The sequence below is a fragment of the Trachinotus anak genome, unplaced genomic scaffold (genome assembly GCF_046630095.1).
Source record: "Trachinotus anak isolate AG129_WGS33_773 ecotype Australia unplaced genomic scaffold, CSIRO_AGI_Tana_v1 ptg000014l, whole genome shotgun sequence".
In the NCBI taxonomy this organism is placed as follows: domain Eukaryota; kingdom Metazoa; phylum Chordata; class Actinopteri; order Carangiformes; family Carangidae; genus Trachinotus; species Trachinotus anak.
The window spans coordinates 9,096,342-9,112,165 of NW_027273865.1; the positions used below are offsets into that span (position 1 = coordinate 9,096,342).

At 40.8% G+C, this 15,824-nt stretch overlaps 2 protein-coding genes across 4 annotated transcripts in view; both read left to right on the plus strand.

Moving 5' to 3' along the window:
* The first annotated feature begins 326 nt into the window (after positions 1-326).
* On the plus strand, positions 327-9,570 carry LOC139632297 (protein sel-1 homolog 3). Its single transcript, XM_071497169.1, has 23 exons — positions 327-482; positions 608-1,082; positions 1,209-1,335; positions 1,428-1,549; positions 1,632-1,747; positions 1,849-1,910; positions 2,014-2,146; positions 2,225-2,360; positions 2,477-2,614; positions 3,148-3,350; positions 3,447-3,626; positions 4,128-4,247; positions 4,497-4,637; positions 4,757-4,819; positions 4,914-5,087; positions 5,194-5,321; positions 5,404-5,487; positions 5,586-5,676; positions 5,792-5,879; positions 5,968-6,077; positions 6,157-6,284; positions 6,391-6,493; positions 8,047-9,570. The coding sequence occupies exons 1-23, from the start codon at positions 426-428 to the stop codon at positions 8,134-8,136; spliced, it is 3,069 nt and encodes a 1,022-aa protein (XP_071353270.1). The 5' UTR covers positions 327-425; the 3' UTR covers positions 8,137-9,570.
* A 1,085-nt stretch (positions 9,571-10,655) lies between these two features.
* Positions 10,656-15,824, plus strand: part of robo2 (roundabout, axon guidance receptor, homolog 2 (Drosophila)) — a 314,222-nt gene continuing 309,053 nt past the window's right edge. Inside the window, exons 1-2 of one of the 3 annotated variants that reach the window (XM_071495715.1) lie at positions 10,656-10,726; positions 13,020-13,172. The gene's annotated coding sequence lies outside the window, so the exon portion shown is untranslated. Of the gene's footprint in view, positions 10,948-13,019; positions 13,173-15,824 lie in introns of all 3 variants that reach the window. The other 2 variants (XM_071495714.1, XM_071495713.1) reach the window with 2 other exon arrangements.

The following is a 15,824-nucleotide window of genomic DNA, read 5'->3' on the forward strand; positions in this document are numbered from 1 at the left end:
TGAGCTGATTTTTCATAGACATTGCACTACATGTTACATGCCGCACAACACTTAGGTTTCCCTTGAAATGTCTGGAATTAAACAAAGGTTTCTTCTCTGAAATACAAAGTCTCAAAGATGGCAGCATGTATAATAAGTTTGCTACAAATCAAAATGAAAATGTAAATGTACAGTCTGCCTAACAGGTGAATTAAGTCAGTTTACCTTTATTGTATTTTAAGTATTGCTATGTAGCCGGATTGACAAAGGTCCACCCTAACTACACTGTGTAAATAGTGATTGGGTGGAGCAATGTGCTGTTAAATATTTACCTAAGCTTCAACTAACTGAGGTGGAGCAGGATGAGGTCCGGATCTTGAGGCTTCTTGTTTCTTTTTAGACTGAAAATCTTTAATGGAGAGATTAATGACAACACTGTGTGGACCATGGATTTCCATACACTGTACAAATATGTCTGCCATCTATTTTGCCTCAGCATGCAGGTACGAGCAGGTTTCATCTCTTGACCTCTGAAACAGTGGTCCCTTCTGCTTTTAACAGATGCCATTAGCAACTCTGTGTATGAGCATGTGCAATTGTATCTGTACGTGTCTTTTGTCACAAACAGATTGTCTGGGGTTTAGATGAGGTCGCACTCCTGAATCCTCCAGAGGAGCCTGTGCCAGACCATCATTTGGAAATACTTTACTCTTGCGAAGAACCTGCTGCAGTACAGCTGGACTGTATTGTATCTTTAGACAGTGGCATCATTTCCACCCTCCTGCTAAGACGGTGGAGCTGCGTCCCAGGTGACCCCAAAATAAGGACTGTGGATCTAAACCTGCCGGACTGGCTGGTGTATCAAGCTGATGGGATTGTTCCAGAGTCTCCGTGGGTGCTGAGTTGTATCCTTCGGGCCTCGGTCAGATACAGTGGATTTGAAGACACTGAGGGGTATATCGCCGCTCAGGATGTGGCAAGTCTGCAGCCTATGCCCTTCTTTAGTCGACCTGTTAAACAGCACCAGCTCTGCATTGGCTGGAGTAAACAAATGCTGCAATTAACTCAAGAGTTTTTAAAGCCACAATGCCCTTTGGAGCAAGGTAAGGTTTCCTGTTTCGGTTGAGTTGATAAAGGCCAGGATATCAAAAACAGGCCAAGTTTGCAGCATGTCCTCTGTCGGCATTTTAAAATCAGAGAACAACTATGCATGTTGATGTCTCGTGCAGAAACCGTGCCTTTGCTGTCTTCAATTTATGCTTCAACTGGAGAAGAATTTGGTATCACAAAGACCCTGGACCCGCACAGCAGCGAGGTCCTGGAGTATTTGCGTGTTAAAGCCATCTCTTTCCCATGGTAAGACAAAAGTCACACTATGCATGGTCTGTTGCACAGCTACAGAGGTGCACTTTAGGTCAGTGAAGGATGTGTTCTTGTGTTCTTGCCAGGTGCTTGTTCACCATCTGGATATTTGTGACCAGACACTGCCAGGAAAGCATGTGTGGAGTGTTTCATCATATAGACTCTGATAATAACTACGTCACACCAACATTGTTCCTCACGAACTCAGGTATGATTAAGATTTTTCTCTCACCTCTCAGATATTCTCTTCATGTAACCACCCAGTACTTACACTCGTGTCTCAAACGCAGGCAAGCTACACATCCAGGTGAATGGAGGGTCTGAGGAATCCTCTGCGTTCCTCTCTCCATTCAAGGTGCCTTTGAGAGAGTGGTGCCAACTCAGTTTGATGTTGCAGGGTCAAGCGGTGAGTAGTCTCTTGTTGACAGGCGAGAGCACTGCAGCCTGTAAATACTGGTAATAATGGTAAAAGTGAAAAATAAAGTTGCCATTGTGACTGTATCTCAGATGACTGTCTCCATGGTGTGCGTGAATCAGGAGCAGGGAATGGTTCGATCTAAAGAATATCTGTAAGTGTACTCTTAACATGACAAAGTGATTTCACTCTGTTAACAACAGAAATGCAAATGCACTTCAAGTGTTATTCATGCCATTTAACACTACGTCTCATAGGCTGAGACACACTCTCACGCTGGATGACACAGAGGGGTATTTTGTGATTGGAGGAGGAAAGTATATAAATGGCGTGGAGGGGTATTTTGGACCAGTGGTTTACTACCGCAACAGAATATCGCCTCACGGCATGGTAAGACACTGCAGCTGCCCACAGTTAGTTTCCCAACTGTTTGCCACATTAGAGTCTGATGATTTCTCTCTTCTCCAGTCTGAAGCTGTTATTCCAGATGTTCTTAAGGATGTGAACCTCGCTGGATGGCTGCAGAACTGTCAAGAATTTCATCTTGAGTTGAGCATGAAAATCAGTGGCTACTCAATGAAGGCCAAACAGAGGACAGAGTCTGGTAGTAGACTTATATATCCACTAGGTGGTGCCAAAATGACTGTATCGGAAATATTCTGTAGCGCTACCACAGGTACAAAGAAGCTATGCTGTGCTGAAATTGTGCTGTTTTTCCAGAGACCTGTTTTCATGCTTTCCACAAGTGGGTGACAAAGGACAGACCACCATCAGATTCACAGTGTGAGCAGTGGGAGGCAGCTGTCCCTCACAGAAGACAAGCTGCCAGACTGTCCAAGTTATTTGCTTTCAAACATGGTAAGAGATAAAGTGCACAAAATTAATCTGTGGAGCACTGGGACAAAATATCCAATGACGGGAGGCAACTATAACTATAACTAGTGCCGAACTTGAGGACAAAAACTACACCACCAAATTTGCAGCTGCAGTTAGTAACCTTGTTCAAACATGAGACCCCTGCACCATCTACAGCACTGACATACATACTACAGGGTAACATATTGATGATATAACACTGCGAAAGGAGGATCACTCTTCACAGTTTTACTTATGAATGTTTTACTGCCATCTGATTCCATCAAATGGAAATATTCTGGATGTTTTTGGCATCAATTTATAGATATTTCACTAATTCACATATTTAGGCGACTTTGAGATCTCCACTGAAATTTAAAATAAGATCTGCAGTCTTGAGGAAAGTTTGGCACAGCATGAGTTTGTAATAACTGACCCACTTGCTTGTGAAGGGTTGTTCTACTCATTATTCACTTATTGTATCAGTGTGTTATTTAAGATAAACCACTGAAAGCAGTTCCATTGCTGACTTGCAGGAGGAAGGGTTAGCCTGGCAGCTGTGGGCAGAGCGCTGTACTCCTTATCACTTCATAAGCTGGGCAGAGCGAGCAGCACTGGAGTGGTTGGACGAGTGTTACCACTGCTGCTTCAAGCTGGCTGCTTGGCTGATAACAGAGCTCTGCACATGTCGTCAGTGCTCTACAGCACTGGCCTGGGAGTCAAGAAACAGCCCAACAAGGTGTGTGTGTTTCTGCGTCAGGATCATAGTAAAACTATGTCTGTGGTGAACGTGTCCAATTTTTTATGTTCTCTCATGCCCTTGTGTTTGGTGCAGGCTTGGCTACTTGCCCTGCTGGCAGCCCAGAGGGATGATCGATTAGCACTTCTACATCTTGGGCACCTGCACCACCAGGGGCTGCACGGTCTCCCCACAGACCAAGACCTGGCCTATGCATATTATGCAAATATTGCTAAACAGACAACTTTAGACCGCCATAATCCCACACCAGAGCAGGTAACTCATTTTGCATAACTACATTTAATAACAATAAGCTTTCCTTACCTAATATGCACTGTTATTATGAACATATTTGTGAAAGAATATAACACAAGAGGTTAGGGAACTGTGTTTTGACAGTATATTACTAGCCGTGTCAGACATACAGTGATTGTGCTGCAGAGGCTGGGGAAAAAAAAACCTCGTACATCTAATCTACACATATTTTTTTCAGATTATGTACCTGTGGGTTTATTACAACATATGAGCTAATATGTGATATGGTAATTCATTTTCTGCTCCCCTTATTGTGGGTATAGTTTCCAGATTTCTATCATCAATAAGTTTACCTTTGGTTTCCATACAAAGAAAAGATAACAGTATGATAAACATTATATTATTACATTGCAGAAAAAACAGCGCACATTTCATTCAAAGCACACAGCAGCATTTCTGGAACAAAAGAAAATGAAATCCATGGACTTTTACACGCGCTCTCTCGTTCCTTTCTTTTTTTAGACATTTGTTGAGGCTGTTTACCTGAACAATGATGAGGTGATTAGTCAGCAGACCAGTGAAGACCACCATATCTTCCAGTGGCTGAAACTGCAGGCACGCAGGGGTGCAGCTGAAGCTGAGGTACCCCGTCATCTCTGAATATGTGAAAGCACAGAAAGTCAGATGAAAAAAAAAAGCGTGATAAAAATAAATACAAATATATGACAGATTTTAAGAAATGAGGTTTGTGGCTGTTGCAGAATTTGGGAACTGCCACGACAAAAATTTTAAGTTTGTGTCTCAAAGTGCGACTTGGACGGTAAGAAGAAAATGACACATGAACAAGGTGAGACTATTTTATCATGTAATATTTTCTAAACTGTCTTGCAGCAAGCTATTGCCCGCATGCTATTCTGGGGTCAGCAGGGAGTGTCTCCAGACATTCAGAAGGCTGTGAGACACTATGAAAGGGGAGCTGTCCAGTTGGGGGACCCGGTGTCAATGTATGACTATGGCGTAGTCCTACTGCAGGTCAGATTTACAATTCTTTAACAGTGGTGTGCGATCCTCCTGAAAGAGTACCAACTCCTCTGGCTTTATCAATTTATATTATTATATTATTTATCTGATATAAATGTTTTTCCCTGTAGGGACGTGGGGTTGAAAAGGATGTTCCTAAAGCTGTGACTTTCCTCAAGAGAGCGATGGACCAGGTTCTGTATGGTCACAACTTCATGACATTACTGCATTACTGCTGTCATCAGTCTGCACACCCCAAAGTTCTTCTCACAATATTCTGTCCCACAGGGTTTTGTTCCTGCAATCAATGCCCTGGCCTGGTACTACGAGCAGTTTGAACAGGACTACGAGCAGGCAGTGAAGCTGTGGGAACAAGCTGATCTCCTCGAGAGTCCAGATGCTGCTTTGAATCTTGGTGTCATATACTCACAGGGTCTGTATCCAGGAAAAGCTGCTGACCAGGTGAGCTCAGCTGTAAAAAAAAAAAAAAATGCATCAGCTACTAGTGTACTAACACACTCGTCTTGAGTGTCTAAATCAAGAGGCAAAAAATGTGTCTTTCCCACAGTATATGGCCTATAAGTACTATCTGAAGTCAGCAGAAAGAGGCAGCATCAGAGGGGCACTTCAACTTGCAGACTTCTGGACCACTGGGTTGCCCGGCCACGTCAACAGACGTCCATCAGATGCTGTTTTGTTAGTTAATTATCCTTTTATTTATTTCACCTCACATATATCACATATCTTATGACTGAAAACTCTTTTCAACTGTCTGCAGGTGGGTAAAGTGGGCGGCTGAGCACAACGGATACCTGGGCAGTGTCTTACGGAAAGCCTTGGATTCATATCTTAAGAATGACATGTAATCTTTTTCTCTTTTTTCACACTTGCCGTGATCCTGTCCTGATCAAGGATGCTTGATTGCAGCTACAGCAAATTGACGTTCTAGCTTTTCAACAGGTTCAGCTCACTTTTATATTTCATGGTGGCTGCTGAGTCGGGGTATGAAGCTGCACAGTTCAATGCTGCATATCTCTGTGAACAAAACACGGTGAGTCATAGAACTGTACATGTGAGATTTCTGACTATTAGCTGTAGTGTCAGTGTCATGTGACCACTTCTCTCACTCAACAGTCAGAATTTATTTTCACTCTGTATGTCAATAGGGAGGTTTTCTGGATCCCGCCTTTGCATCACACTGTATGTTGAGATATTACAACCTCACAATCCAAAGTCAAAGTCCTGACACTTATGGTAAATCCCTTTTGAAACTTACATATTTGCAGACTTGTGCACAAACATGCTGTACTTTATTTGACCTCTGATTCTATCATCTCTCCAGCTTTGATTAGGATGGGTGACCTGTTATATGAGGGGCAGGTTAAAGGGCAGAAGAACTTGTTGTCTGCAGCAGAGATGTACAAACTGGCAGCACTAAGAGACGAGCCACAGGTCGGCTTCATTTAAATCAAGTTTTTATGTATATTTTTTCAAGTCGTGTGTGTGTGTAAGTCATACAGTTCTTCTACAGGGATGGTACAACCTTGGCCTCCTTGCTGAAGAGGGTTTCAGGCTCCCGCTGTCAGTACTGACTGAACTGGGCCTCTCAGAGCTGTACCTCGCAGACAAAAGTTTGCTTCTAAGTACTTTGTATAAAAGGTGTGTTCAAATTGTATGTGCACATACTACATCACTTGTGAAAGTGCAGTACACTGTCTTCAACGTAAATCTTTAAGAAAAATGATTCCATACTTTCTTCCAAAAGATGCAGAGACTCAGAAGACACGGATTCCTACTTGCCTTGCAGCCTTGCCCTCTTCAATGTGTGTCTTCAATCGTTCCAAAAAGACCATAGTGGTGCTATTAAGGTCAGTGTAATATGTTGAAGGTACATTTGCAACCACTGTACATACACTGTATTGCCAAAAGTACTCACTCACCCATCCAAATAGTTGAAATCAGATGTTCCAATCACCTCCATGGCCACAGGTGTATAAAATCAAGCACCTAGGCATGCAGACTGTTTCTACAAACATTTGTGAAAGAATGGGTTGCTCTCAGGAGCTCAGTGAGTTCCAGCGTGGTACTGTGATAGGATGCCACCTGTGCAACAAGTCCAGTCGTGAAATTTCCTCGCTCCTAAATATTCCACAGTCAACTGTCAGTGGTAGTATAACAAAGTGGAAGCGATTGGGAATGACAGCAACTCAGCCACGAAGTGGTAGGCCACGTAAACTGACGGAGCGGGGTCAGCGGATGCTGAGGCGCATAGTGCGCAGAGGTCGCCAACTTTCTGTAGAGTCAATCGCTACAGACCTCCAAACTTCATGTGGCCTTCAGATTAGCTCAAGAACAGTGCGTAGAGAGCTTCATGGAATGGGTTTCCATGGCCGAGCAGCTGCATCCAAGCCATACATCACCAAGTGCAATGCAAAGCATCGGATGCAGTGGTGTAAAGCACGCCGGCACTGGACTCTAGAGCAGTGGAGACGTGTTCTCTGGAGTGACGAATCGCGCTTCTCCATTTGGCAATCTGATGGACGAGTCTGGGTTTGGTGGTTGCCAGGAGAACGGTACTTGTCTGACTGCATTGTGCCAAGTGTAAAGTTTGGTGGAGGGGGGGTCATGGTGTGGGGTTGTTTTTCAGGAGCTGGGCTTGGCCCCTTACTTCCAGTGAAAGGAACTCTGAATGCTTCTGCATACCAAGAGATTTTGGACAATTCCATGCTCCCAACTTTGTGGGAACAGTTTGGAGATGGCCCCTTCCTCTTCCAACATGACTGTGCACCAGTGCACAAAGCAAGGTCCATAAAGACATGGATGAGAGAGTTTGGTGTGAATGAACTTGACTGGCCTGCAGAACACCTTTGGGATGAATTAGAGCGGAGACTGAGAGCCAGGTCTTCTCGTCCAACATGTGTGTGACCTCACAAATGCGCTTCTGGAAGAATGGTCACGAATTCCCATAAACACACTCCTGAACCTTGTGGACAGCCTTCCCAGAAGAGTTGAAGCTGTTATAGCTGCAAAGGGTGGACCGACTTCATATTAAACCCTATGGATTAAGAATTGTCACTTAAGTTCATATGCGAGTCAAGGCAGGTGAGCGAATACTTGGCAATATAGTGTATATAAAAAGAAAAAAAAAGTTACATTAGTGAAGTGGAAGACCAGTGGGCCAAGATCACATTACTAGAGTAGAAGTAAAAATGCTATAATGTAAAAATACAAATAAAGCTTCTGCATTCAAATTTTTACTCGAGTGAAAGTACACAAGTATTAGCAGGAAAACAAAAACTTAAGTAGAGTGCTTGAATAAATGTGCTACTTTCCGCCATTGTAAATACAGCAGCAGGCCAACAGACACATCAGTAAAGACTCAATTGTGATGTTGACATTTTGGTCATGTTATTTCCCACAGTTCTCCACTACTGTTGCTGTGGTTGCAGCTCCAATGATACTCCTAGTCATCCTTGGTGTACTCAGGAGACGCGCCCTGTTGCTCAGCTAGAGTCAAGATCCTTACTGGAATCGCCAGCTCAACAAACTGAAGGACCAAACAGCAAAGACCAGCTCTGAACTAACAGCACAGCAGTTTACATACTGTATGTTTACTATGAATGAATGTTTTGTACATGCCTGAAATGTTTTCGGTTTGTAAATTTAGTATTGTTAAAAGAAAGTGTTGACTTTAGAATTAACTTGACTGAGCAATAAAGAGCCTGAATAAGTGCAATGACACCTGTAGTCAGCTTCAAGATACTGTTGGTAGATCAGAGATGTTATTCTTGGATGTCCTCATGTGTCTCGGTGTAATGACTTCAGATCTTCCACTGTTTGAAAGGTCAATATTGAGTCTTATATTCTGCATTATCCCCATAACACACTGCTAAAGATTAATACAAAACACATGTTAATTTGCTTCATTTACCCTTCCTGATTTTGCACTCAGAATAGTGCACCACTGTAATACAGTAATGAGACCACTGCTGTGTCTCATATCGGACAGTATACTGTCAGTATACTGCCATATCGTACACCGTGTACAGTGTACACTGTACACAGTGTACACCCTAGTGTAGTGCGTACACTTCAGCAGGGTTGTGGTTGTAAATCAAACACTGCCGTTGTGCACTCACCGGAAATGACGAACACAACAGGTGCCCCAAGTTTTACTTTCCTATGTGTGCGTCCATTTGTCATGTGACATGGAATTCAGGTCGACATTGGTGCGACGACGTGTCCTCCTCCTTTTAATTAGAAGTTTGTCAATTGTTGCCAGGTAGATCGGTGTCAGGTGTTGCTGATTTCAGAGGAGGCAGATCATTTTTTTGACTGTGGTCTGCTCAATGTCCCAGGTTTTTGTTTCTCTTAAATTATGTGTTTTTGCCTTTGTGCAATAGTTTGTGGACATTGAACAATGTGGAAGATCAGTAAGTGGTGAGCTGAATCTGTCTACATAAAAAGATTCATAGACAAGCTGGGTACTTTGATCACTTCAGCTCGTGCACCGCAGACCCTCAGTTTTTGTTTTGTTTTTTTTGTGGTAAATAGTCAGTGTAGTGAAAATTTTTTACTTCAAAGTTGAGCGATGTGTTAGGTCAAATCTGTCTGAGCTTCTCATGTTGTAATCTACTGTTTTTAAAAAGTTTACGTTGTGATCTTACTCTTTCAAGCAAATGTGAAATGTCCAATTTAATAAAAGTTTTTGATTATCAAGGTAATTGATGTTTGTATGTACATTGTAGGTATGTATCAATAAAACAGTCACATCCACTGCTCACAAGAGTACGAAGATGAAAAGGAAAAACAAAAATGTGCAACATGTAACAGCTTCTCTATCTCTGTCATGCATTTTAGAAAGGCCTCATGATGTTTGGTTCCAATTTTGAAAGCATGAAAAGGATGTTGCAACACTACTATGTTACGGCCTTTGGCCAGTAACTGTTAAGCAATCCCCAAGTGCCGTTTCCATCAAGCTCACGGACTTGACCTGTCAGTTGCAGCTTGAATGTGGTGCATCATTGAAGGCTGTATTTACAGCAGTTCAGCATTCCTCTATGTTCCCCAAGCTTTGTTTTGTCGTGCCAAGACCTCTAGAGAAGAGCAAAATAGGAAGACCCTACTTTTGAAAGAGAAACATAAAAAAGCCTGACAAGAGTTTGCTAAAATGCAAGCTTCTCTGACACTGTCTTTTTGACACATGAAACAAAATGAGAGTTTTTTGATAAGTAACATCAGCTCTATGTTTACCGAGCAAATAAAATGAAGCAGAACACTATCCCCACTGTGAAACATGGAGGAGGCTCACTTATGTTACACGGTTGAAATGTAGAGGGTGCAGTGAAATCAGACGATCATCAGTGCATTGTGGAGGGAAAGATATTGCCCAGTGTCAGAAATCTCTCTGTCTATGTGGCAGGTCATAGCTCTTCCAATAGGATAATGACCCAAAATTTACATCTCAAAACAGCCAAGAATGGATAAGACATCGGACCATCCTGAGGAGGCCTGCAATGAGTCCTGGTCTTAATTTAACTGATCATCTGTGGAAAGAGCTGAAACTCGCAGTTCGGGTTAGGTGTTAGGTGAAAGCGGCCATCACCTGGGAGGTGGATCAGTTTGCTCAAGAAGAGTGGACCAGCCTGTCTCCTAAAAAGTGTAGCGGGGTCCCATTATTTTTGGTCCATGTTATTTCCATTTGTTGTATTATTTGATATGATGTGTTGCACTGAAATTGAAAAGCAATGGTTCTATTCAATATGGAATAAAAACATAGTGGATGCCAATTTATTACTGTTAGTTTCTTGTTTCAGAGAAAATGAAGTTTTGTTTGTTTTTTTTTTAATTATTATTTAAGGGTGCCACGTCTGTCAATCATCAAAAACTGCAAATCAAAGTTTTATTTATTTTATTTATTTATTTATTTATTTTTTTTTTAACTTTATCATGGTGTCAGGTCCAAATTTAGGTTGACTCGTGACGTCAGTCTACAGCTCCTTGCGTATGACGTAGCCAATAGACAATTAACAGAGCGCGGGTTACGCGCGCTGGACAGGTGCTGACGGTTTCTCTTCCTACAGGTAGCTGTCACCGTTAGTGTAAGTCGAAAAACAAGGTCAGTCAAGCTCAAATTACATTTTTACCGGCAGGAAAAAAGACCGAAAGGTAGACGAACCTGCTGTAAAAGTTCGAGTTTTTACTTCATAAAACTCCACGAAATGACTGGTGTTAGGAATCCAATTTTCATTTCGTCTTATATCAATTATTTGTCGTCTGTTCGCGGCATTTCACTTGGCTTTGTGTCAACTGGAATTAAGAGGTGAGCTACCACTATAAAGAGATATTGTGTGTTTTTTTTTTTTTTTTTTTTTCCAAAAATAATGTATATACTGTCGTCGATAAGCAGCCCAGCCACCTAGACCACAAAGCCACAAAACGTAGCCAGGTACAATAACTTGACAGTAAGAGGCAAAATTGACGAGTGTTATGAGGGTGATATTGTGTATGGTTATTGTACATATCAACAATAATTGAGCTGTAGGTGATTCTACAATATACAACAGCAGTTTACCATGAGAGATGTGGTGAGAGAAGTGACATTAAGGACTGCTTTATGTCACCCAGCATGATTATTTTGGATGTGTTGGCCTGAATGTGCAGTGAACATTTTTAGACCTATTCAAAGACACGTTGCTGCATAGTGTTGGTGTTTTCTTTTTCAGTGGTTCTCAAAGTGATTTCCCAAGCAAAAAAGGGAATGATTTGTCTCACTGTAACTCCGCTCATACGTAACAGAATGACAGAGTGCTTGACTATTTTGGTCATGAGTTTGAAACACTTTCTTTGATAAAACATCTAAAAGCAAAAACTTTATCAGATGGGTGACCGTGGGACAAATTCTTATCAAATGAGGGTCCATGGGCTAGTTTGTGTCAGTCTAGGGGTCCTTGAAGTGAAAGAGAACCATCGTTCTATTTTAAGGGGAGGATCTGTGAATTCAAAGGTGACAATGCATATGGCTGATGTACCTTTTGGGCAGCAGGGTGTGTAGTCAGCAGGGGGACTGTCCTTCAGCTGTAGACCATACCCAGGTTCAAATCCATATGTCAGCTTATCTTTTTGTGCAAGTTCTTATTTCTAACAAACTTGAGAGTTTCTATCATGTAGCTGACCTCTGCTGTGACCATCCTCCTGTTTCGGGTGGGGAGATACAGTCGTCACAGAGGGGTTCCGAAATAATATCAACCTTAATTATAAGGACTGAAATCACAGTGTTTAGATTACATTTCCAACATTCCTAAAATGGTTGTTTGAATTAGGCTGCATTTATCTGCAGTCTGACAAGTCCAGAGAGCAGTATGTTGTTATCCTTTATAAAGCAATATGAGACAACTGACTTCTATTCTTAAAGGAGTCAATCCTGGACCTAAATTCAAAAGCACTGGTTTAAAAATCATTATAACCTAGGTAGAGCATACACACTTGAGAGCTGCCCAGTCTAACCACAGTCCATGAGCCTCACAGCCTTTTTCTACTGAGTAGCCCAGACAGAGTAGGTGACAGTTAATGCTTTGCACAAGAGCACTTTGACAGAAGTTGTTCAGGGTAAGGAGAGCTTTACCCATCAGCCGTCAACACAGTTATTGTCATCTTGTAAAAATCAAAAACAGTTTTTTTTTTTTTTTTTTGTATAGCCCAACCAGTACTAGACTTTGAAGGCTGATATTGATAGTGATATATTGAAAATTCAGAGAATGATACAGCATCTGATATAATTTTCTAGTAAATAAACTATGCATGGAGACACTGTTTCTAAATGATCTAAACGTATCTTTGGCATTTCTGTTCTGCAGTATCTTGTTACTTATTGGCCAACATATATTGATATATTGACTCAGTTTTTGCAATCGCATGGTATCACTCCTATTTTACTTTGGTTTTTTTTTTCATTTATTTAAGGCAGAATCATGTGACATCCTTGCAGCTTTTATCAAGTGACAAAAAGAAGCAATTTTTCCACAATACTTTCCCACTTGTGAATTTCAAATGTCCTGTTAAGGGGTACGCTTTCTTGTGCTTTAGTAAGATCCTGCATAGATTGTGATTTAAGTGCACAGCGGCCAGGCTTGTGATTTGGAGCTCAAAAGCTGAAATACACACAAATGAATAGAAAAGGAAACCGCAGCGCTGAGAGAATGTGAAATCAAATTAGTTGAACTCTGTGATTTTTACTCTCTGCACATTGGCTTGCCAAGTATGCAGCTCCTGACAGTTTACATTATTAAAGCAATCTGTCTCTCTTTTCCTTTCCTTCCCATTTTCATCCATTGGTTTTCCTCTCCTTTTCTCTTTTTTCCTTTTCCTCTCTTTTCCCTCCCTCTGTCTTCGCAGATGGGCTATTTGGCTAGTGAGCAGGAGGAGAGCTGTGCCAGTTGTGAGTGTACAGCGGAGGCAAAGAGAAGAAACTCACTCAGGCATCAGTTCGAACTGGACTCATTTGTGGATATACAGCAGGAGCAACACGGAGGTGCAGATACAGTACAGGTACTTTATGTATGTGTGTTTCAAGGCATGGGGGTGTAACAGTCATCAGTATCATTAAATTATGAGTTCTTCATGGTTTGTTATTAGACTCTTTCACTGCAGCACGGAAGACTTGCAGTATGCTGAGACCCCCTTAATATTTTTACAACATATTTCAAAAGTTAGACTTGATAGGAATCTATGTAAACAAAGTGTTTATCAGCTGGCTTCATGTTATAAAATTAAATATTTTATGTACCTGCTTTGAGTTTCATCATCACATGAATCATATATGTATCCTTACAGATGGTTTGTGACTAGCATTTTTCCTATGACTATTCATTTTGTTCGCTGAATGGTTGAATGGTTTTCAGCTCTGGTTCACTTTTGAGTATATAACTCATAAATAATCCAAATTGCCAGCAAAAGGGAGTTCTCTTTCGTAAGACCTCATATTTTTGGCATTCTTGCTTAACCTCTTAAGCCCTAGGCAATTTTATTTTTAAATTTCTGGCTAAAAAAACCTAACCAATTCAATAGCTCTACAAGTACAAGGCAAAATGAACAAGCTTGGGCTCTATGGATAAGAGGCACCTGTGAGACTTTCAAAAACACTAAGTCTCCCTGTTCTTATCACGGAGTGAGATTTGAAAAGCTCTGGCAAAAAAAAAAAAAATACTTCTGCTTAAACAAACTAAATTTGAGTGAAAGGGCTAAGGAACCTGTTCTAGAAATTATAAGCCGCCAATAACAACAATGCTTGTATGAGGTGGTCTCTTCATTTTAGCTATTTGCAGTGACAAGTGTGCCAAATGCTTTTCTGCATACTCACAGGTAATCTAACTGTAAAATATCTTGGTTTTCACTAATAATTGTTCTCTGCACACAATACACCCGTCGTCATACATTTAACTTTTATCTCCACATGCATTTGTTTTTATCGCACACCTCCGTTCCTGGGGGCTTGACATAAACAAGCAGCACAGACTTCCGCATGACGCATACCTGACAACAATTGGAGCTACAGGGTCATGTAGCCACTTGTTACAAAAATCTTACTGAGCACTATCTCAAGGTTTTAATCAGTCTCTTCTCAGTACTGGATGAATAGTAAAGGTAATAAACTGGCTGGAATACTAAAGAGGGAGGTAACACATTGAAATCTAGTGTCTTTGATAACCATGAAGTTCTTTTCAGGTGTGTTGGTCATACTGTGATTTGTTTGGCATGGCTAGAAAGGCTAGACAGTCTAGTTTCATGTGATACCAAACATGGTGTTGTCTCATGAGGGAAAATTTCTACAGTCATGTTTCAAATACGACTCTTCAGGATATTTAAAATGTTGATATTTTAGGACGTTAAAATTCAAAGTGTTGCTACTCAGGCATACTTTACATATTTTGTTTACATAAGTGCCATATCTTTTGTAAGAAGTTTTTATTAAAAATTATATGCTGTGATGAGGTAGGTGATACAAAAAGTACTGTGATCAAACGAGATAAGTGTACTGGGGTATCAAAATAAACAATACAATCAAAGCTATCTGAAAATTTGCTGCATGGTGCATTTGCCTTTCTTCTTTCTGCTTACAAAAGTCTGGCTTGTTAATTATCTAACCAGCAAAACAATCATCAATGAACACAACAGTAGTATATGAATTCTATTTGAAATGCTGACAAGTGGCCACGTTCACAGGACTGGAACAAGGCTTCTTTGTCCATTTAGCCCATAGGTTTCTCTCTAACTTAAGCGTAATTTTAGAAATTTACTTTAATACCTAGATATAATCACAAATTCAAACAGGTTTTGATGTTTAAAACTCAGTGCCTGATAATTGTAGTATATTGATCTGAGGTTTTAATACCATTAAATATTCAATACTCATTTATTTACCATTACTGGATGGTGGAAAAAGATGTATACTGCTAGATTGTGGATGACATGTAATGGCTGATGATCAAACATAATGCCTGTTGTTTGCATAGAGATGTTTCGTATTTGAAAGCACAGCAATTTGGTTTTATTATGTGTCCAGTGATGCCAAATAATTCTCTCTCTATAAATTACTGTTTAAAAAGTGTAGGTCTATTGATGTCATTCTTTCTTTGGAAGCCTGTTGTGAAACATCAGGGTGAATGAGAGCACTTAGAAAACTTTGCCACGCAGCATGCATCAGTTATTAGAGTGACAAAACTGAGCTTTGCCCACATTTGACATTGGTTGTTTTTTTACTCATCAGTGGTGACAAGTTGGAAGCTCTTAAAGGTTCAGCATGTCCTGCTAACCTGTTTTGAGCAACCAAACAATGGAAGATAAAGGCATTAGAGTCAAAGTAGCTGTACACAGCCCTCATGAAGATGACCCACTGCCAATATGTACAAACACTCTGTGATCAGAGATTACTTATGTTTCATTTGAGAGCACTGTGACAGACTCCTTTGTCCCTGGCAGTAAATAAAATTACAAGGTGTAGCCAGGTAGTCAGTAGAGGCTTGTGTAGTGGGTGTAAACCCTCGACTTTGTCTAACTTTTGAAAACTGAGCAATCTCCTGAGCTCTCCCAAATAAGAATCAATAGTTACAAAAGAAAATGAAAATATTTTATTAATATTTTTATTTTATTTTAGTTTCTCCTATTTTCTTGCTTATTCTTACACCTGTAGCAGTTTTTAAT

Coding starts and splice junctions, on each gene's coding strand:
- LOC139632297 (XM_071497169.1), top strand. CDS start 426: ATGGATTTCCATACACTGTACAAATATGTCTGCCATCTATTTTGCCTC. Junction 1,083..1,208: donor ACAATGCCCTTTGGAGCAAG/GTAAGGTTTCCT, acceptor TGTCTCGTGCAG/AAACCGTGCCTTTGCTGTCT. Junction 5,322..5,403: donor CGTCCATCAGATGCTGTTTT/GTTAGTTAATTA, acceptor AACTGTCTGCAG/GTGGGTAAAGTGGGCGGCTG.